Below are 6,203 nucleotides of genomic sequence, written 5' to 3' on the forward strand. Positions count from 1 at the left end.
TTCTAATTTCAATACTACTAAATTGAATTTGAAACTTAAAGCAACACCTTTGGCTTTGAGCCAAAAACAAAAGCAAAGAAAAAATAAATAAATTTGCAAATGTTATAAAAGTATCTAAATTAAAAAATATCTATGAAACATCTGATATGGAATATTGCTATATTATACATGAACCTTACATGAGGCAACATTAAATAACTTCACCTAACATTTTGCAAGTAACAAGGGTTTGGGGGGAAAATTCATTACTGCTTTTCCGCTGAGATATATAAGAAAACACGGAAACTAACTTTAAAAAAAATATAAATAAAGTTGGTGAATTTATAGTGTTATGAATGATGACTTTATTGATTTTTACAATGATTATATAAAAAATAGTTTTTAATCAGTTATTAGCATAGAAAATTCATATAAAACCTTTTTTTCTATGTATACATGGAGGAGATGATGATCTAATTTAGAATGGTAGTAATTATTTAAGAAAAGAAATGTGAAGTACAATGAATAATGGAAGGAGGTGGTGGGTGTGATCCCATTGAGGGGTTGGAAGCTTTGAACTTTGTGGTTTGCCCAGTTGGACAGATAGCAGCTTTTACAAGCCAGCTGATTATTTGACTTTTAACCATGACTTCAGCCTGTGGGTCCCACCACAACATAGACAAAAAGGAACCTCATTTCTTAAATAATTTATGCAAAATCGAAAAATCATTTTAATATCACTAACAAGTTTGGTTTTTGCGAGAGTCAATGTCCCTTCTCCCTGGATTCCTAGCAACTATTGTTTTTCTAGAGTTGAAACATTGTAGAGAGAGAGAGAGAAAAAAAAAAGGGGAGAATGGGAGTTGCTCTAAATTGAATCGAAATCACTCTTTTCTTTTCTCTACTTTATCTTTTCTTTTCTTTTTGGTTTTCAATTTAAGAAAATACTAGTACAGTGGAGAGATATCAAACGGGTTTGTTTTGGTTTTACTTTGTAAGTAAAAGAGAATTTGATGTGGGGTGCTGTGCTTTAATTATGCTTCAGTGAACTGAAGAGAGAGAGAGGGAGAATAGAGAGACAACCTTCCTTCACCTTTGATGGCTATTCAGGTGTTTTGTGGAGTGTGTCTTGTTACTGATTGAGCTTCAGGGATTCTATTGCATGTAGTTTGATTAAACCCATTTCTCTTATTATTATTTTGTTTTCTATTTTTGGGGTCATGTTGCTGTGAGCTGCCTTGCAAATTTTGGGATCTGGGTTCTAGGGTTTGAGCTTTTGACTTTCTCTCTCTTTCGCTTTCTTTTCGTTCGTTAGCGTTCTCTCTCCTTCTCTGAGGAACTGGGTGTTGAATTCTATTCTGGGTTGTGGACAAAATAGAATTTTTCTTTTTCTTTGTTGATTTTCTAGTGAAATGTTTAGCTGAGTTGTTTATTTATCTTTCAAAAACAAAAATCTCATGTTTCAGAGATTAGATTGTTGGGGAGGTGTGGTCTTTAAAGATTCCAGATTCCTTATCTTTTGTTGGGGAAGCTGTTGAAGCAGAATTTGTTGTAGATTGATGTGATGGGCTAAAGTAAACCCGGTTGTTCTGTGTTGTTTGAAGTGTGGGAAAGAATCTGAGATTGGTTTGTGTGAGAAGAGGAGAAAGGAGCATGCATCTGTCACTATGGAAGCCCATTTCTCACTGTGCTGCACTGATCATGGACAAGAAGAGCAGGAGGAAAGATGAATCCAATGTTGACATAAAGAGAAATCCATCAATGCTTCGGAAGCTGCAAGAAAACAAGCTCAGGGAGGCCCTTGAGGAAGCTTCTGAAGATGGCTCACTCTCCAAATCTCAAGACATAGACCAACCGGACTCTGCTGCCAACCAAGATGATGGCCTTGGGAGATCCCGATCGCTTGCCAGGCTGCACGCCCAGCGCGAGTTCCTTAGAGCCACCGCCCTTGCGGCGGAGCGCATCTTCGAGTCTGAGGAGGAAATTCCCAGCCTACAGGAAGCATTTTCCAAGTTCCTTACCATGTACCCCAAGTACCACTCCTCTGAGAAGGTTGATCAGTTGAGGTCTGATGAGTACTCACATTTGTCTCCCAAGGTATGCCTTGATTACTGTGGTTTTGGACTCTTCTCTTTTGTTCAGACAATTCATTACTGGGAGTCTTCTACGTTTAGCTTGTCTGAGATTACTGCAAATTTAAGTAACCATGCACTTTATGGTGGTGCCGAGAGAGGAACTGTGGAGCATGATATAAAGACTAGGATCATGGACTATTTGAATATACCTGAGAATGAGTATGGCCTTGTTTTTACTGTGAGCAGAGGATCAGCTTTTAAACTGCTTGCTGAATCATACCCTTTTCATACAAACAAAAAGTTGTTGACCATGTTCGACCATGAGAGCCAGTCCGTTGCTTGGATGGCTCAGAGTGCTAGGGAGAAAGGTGCTAAATTGTACAGTGCTTGGTTTAAATGGCCAACCCTCAAACTCTGTTCCACTGATTTGAGAAAACAGATTTCCAACAAGAAGAAGAGGAAGAAGGATTCGGCTACCGGTCTTTTTGTGTTCCCAGTCCAGTCTAGAGTGACTGGGGCTAAGTATTCGTACCAGTGGATGGCCTTGGCCCAGCAGAACAACTGGCATGTCTTACTGGATGCCGGTTCATTGGGCCCCAAGGACATGGATTCGCTTGGCTTGTCCCTCTTTCGGCCAGATTTCATAATCACTTCATTTTACAGGGTTTTTGGATATGATCCCACAGGTTTTGGCTGTCTTCTGATCAAGAAATCGGTGATGCAAAGCCTTCAAAATCAGTCTGGTTGTACTGGGTCTGGAATGGTGAAGATTACTCCGGAGTTTCCAATGTATTTGAGTGATTCTGTAGATGGCTTGGATAAATTTGTTGGAATTGAAGACGATGAAATCAGTGGGTTGGGGGACAAGACTACTGAAACTCGTCAGGGAACACAGCTGCCTGCCTTTTCTGGTGCATTCACATCTGCTCAGGTCAGAGATGTGTTCGAGACTGAAATGGATCAAGACAGTTCTGAAAGAGATGGAACCAGCACCATATTTGAGGAGACGGAGAGCATATCTGTTGGAGACGTGATAAAGAGTCCTGTGTTCAGTGAGGACGAGTCATCGGACAATTCATTTTGGATTGATTTGGGTCAGAGTCCATTGGGGTCTGATGGTGCAGGTCAATCGAATAAACACAAGATAGCTTCCCCACTACCACCTTTCTGGTTCAATGGGAGGAGGAACCAGAAGCAGCCTTCACCAAAAACAACATCCAAGATGTATGGCAGCCCGATGTACGATGACAGAGAAGTAAACCTAGGTGCTCATGAGGACCGCCGTGTGCTGTCATTTGATGCGGCTGTCCTGATGTCACAGGAACTTGACCGAGTCAAAGAGGTGCCTGAAGAAGAGCAGGTGGAGGAAGTTGATCATTATTCAAGAAATGGTAATGGGTCTGATCATCTGCATGTGGATGAGATCCTGGAAGAACCTGGAACCAGTGGAGCGGTCAATAATGGATCTTGGCTGAATAATTCAACTTCTCTTGCTCGGCATCAAAGCTTGGAGAATGGGTCTACTTCGGAAATGTGTGCTGATGTCAAAGAGAGTGCCATAAGAAGGGAAACAGAAGGTGAATTCAGGCTGTTGGGTAGGAGAGAAGGGAATCGTTATGGCGGGGGTAGGTTTTTTGGTTTGGAAGAGAATGAAGCGACCAGCAGGGGAAGAAGAGTGTCATTTAGCATGGAAGATAATCGTAAAGAGTACCTTAGCCAGACCTTAGAACCGGGAGACGTATCTGCAACTAGCTTTGATGATGAAGAGGCGACCAGTGATGGAGAATACGGTGATGGACAGGACTGGGGCAGGAGGGAACCAGAGATAACGTGTCGTCATATTGACCACGTCAACATGCTTGGTCTCAATAAAACTACACTTAGACTTCGGTTTTTGATAAATTGGCTTGTTACCTCGTTACTGCAACTGAAGTTGCCTGCTTCTGATGGCGGTGAAAAAGCAAGTCTTGTCCACATATATGGTCCGAAGATAAAATATGAAAGAGGTGCAGCTGTGGCTTTCAATGTGAGGGACCGAAGTAGGGGGCTAATTAATCCAGAGATTGTTCAAAAGCTTGCTGAAAAAGAAGGAATTTCTCTTGGTCTTGGTTTTCTGAGTCATATACAGATTCTTGATAGCTCAAGACAGCATCGTGGAGCTCCTAATCTAGAAGACACAACTCTTTGTAGACCAATGGAGAATGGTCGGCGTGATGGAAAAGGTAGCTTTGTTAGGCTTGAAGTTGTGACGGCTTCACTGGGCTTTCTGACGAATTTTGAGGATGTATATAAATTGTGGGCTTTTGTGGCTAAGTTTCTCAACCCAACATTTATCAGAGAAGGCGGTCTTCCTACTGTTGAAGAAGGTTCTGAGACATGAGATGGCAAAGTTGGTCGCAACTTTAATCAATTTTGGAGACTGAACATGAAAGATTATTTGTGAGATCCTACAATGACGCAAACTTATTTTCTGCATCAAAGCAAGATAGGGCAAGCGGGGTGGATTTGTTAATTCATGTTTGTTGTTGCTTACATTTTGATTATTTTTCCCTTTAGTTTTTTGAGCTGCATGTAGAGTTGGCTTTAGAGATCTATTACATATTGGGAAGCCATGGTGTACTTTGAAGCAATATTGTATGAGTAGAACTTCTACTGATATATACTTAGCTTCCATTGCATACAAAAGGATTTCCATCTTCTGTAAAAATGTAGCGTTCATTGTCATGCTATACTTTATCATAGTAACCTTTGTCCTCTCTTTTCTTAAATTTTTTGGTCCTAAATGTTGGTGTAACTTTGGGCATTTAACTCGTGGAAATGGAATCAGTCAAAGTGGAACGAATGTGGCGATGAATATGCCTTGGAACATTGTTTTTCACTTTTCTTTTTACTCCCTCACTAAAATCTACTTTTAATGTTTTTCTACTAATTGACAGTGGTGAAGACTGACGATAAGGATTATTGTTAAGGAGAGTTGAAAGAACAAGTATCGACAAGTTGATCAATACCTGCTATTTCTGAAACTGGGTTTTACTTTCTTTAACTAAATATATATGAATCCTTTTTAGCTTAACTTGCTGTACCTGTGTTGGAATCCTGCAAACGTTATGTAGTGTTTTCGTGTACAATCCCCACAGATCGCAAACAGTGGAGCTTGTCAAATTATGCTGTATTGGAAGTAAAACTCAATCTGTGTGATGGTATGGTTAGGAAATGCCAGTTTCTTATGCTTGGTTGATTCTGTGCTCTCTACCCTTGAAAGTTTGAATACTTCTTTACTGATGTGGTTTAATAAGATAAGTAGATGATTACATTATTTTTAAGTATATAATTATTAACAATAAATTAATAAATGATTAATTGACTCTGCACCTTTTTATTCTATTGATGCGATCCTCTGTTTGAACCCTCATTAAGTTATATATATATATATATATATATATATATATATATATATATATATATATATATATATATATATATATATATATGTTTCGGATGTGTAGGGCTGTGCCGTTCCAAACCTTCAATTTGTCCTGCGATCTTGTCTCGACGGCGGATCTTCCTCTCAAGCTTTGACTTTCCTCTTGATCCGGAGGGGTGGAGACCTGCAAAAGATTCTCCGATGCCAAAGTCAGTTTCAGAGCAAATGGCTTTTCTCAGGGAGTGGCAATAAATGTGCATTCAATGTAACCTCTCTACCACTCACCGTGAACCTGTATTTATAGTTTTCGCTATGGGCTTGGGATTAGTGAAAAGTTAATCACGGCCCAATCAGCCCAATAGCTTCTAATTTCTACTTACCTCTAAACCAGGTCAATTTACTTGAGCCACAATGATTAGTGATTTGGCCGGTCAGTGTGATATGGGCGTCTGCCCAAGTGATACGGGCGTTCGTCTTTCCTATGGACGACTCGGGCATTAAATTGGGCGGACGATCCTCTACGCGGTCGCCTGGCACTTTGTTGGACGGACGATCCTTTATGCGGTCGCCCGGCACTTCATGATACCAGACGTTCGTCTCTCAGCATCATCCTGTAGAACACTTTTGTGAGTGTAGAGAGTGTGGGGCTGTCCCGTGGTGATGGAATTCCATGTGAGTTCTTCAAAGTTTCTCTTACAAACAGAGGTTCTACCCATGTGGTCGAC

General features: G+C 40.4%; 1 protein-coding gene across 1 annotated transcript; it reads left to right on the forward strand.

Annotated features, from left to right (window-relative positions):
• The first annotated feature begins 735 nt into the window (after positions 1–735).
• Positions 736–4,795, forward strand: LOC108323634 (uncharacterized). The gene has a single exon (XM_017556110.2). It carries the CDS (start codon positions 1,633–1,635, stop codon positions 4,432–4,434), a length of 2,802 nt encoding a protein of 933 aa, XP_017411599.2. The 5' UTR covers positions 736–1,632; the 3' UTR covers positions 4,435–4,795.
• Positions 4,796–6,203: the final 1,408 nt, after the last annotated feature.

Source organism: Vigna angularis, chromosome 1 (assembly GCF_016808095.1).
Source record: "Vigna angularis cultivar LongXiaoDou No.4 chromosome 1, ASM1680809v1, whole genome shotgun sequence".
NCBI classification, from domain to species: domain Eukaryota; kingdom Viridiplantae; phylum Streptophyta; class Magnoliopsida; order Fabales; family Fabaceae; genus Vigna; species Vigna angularis.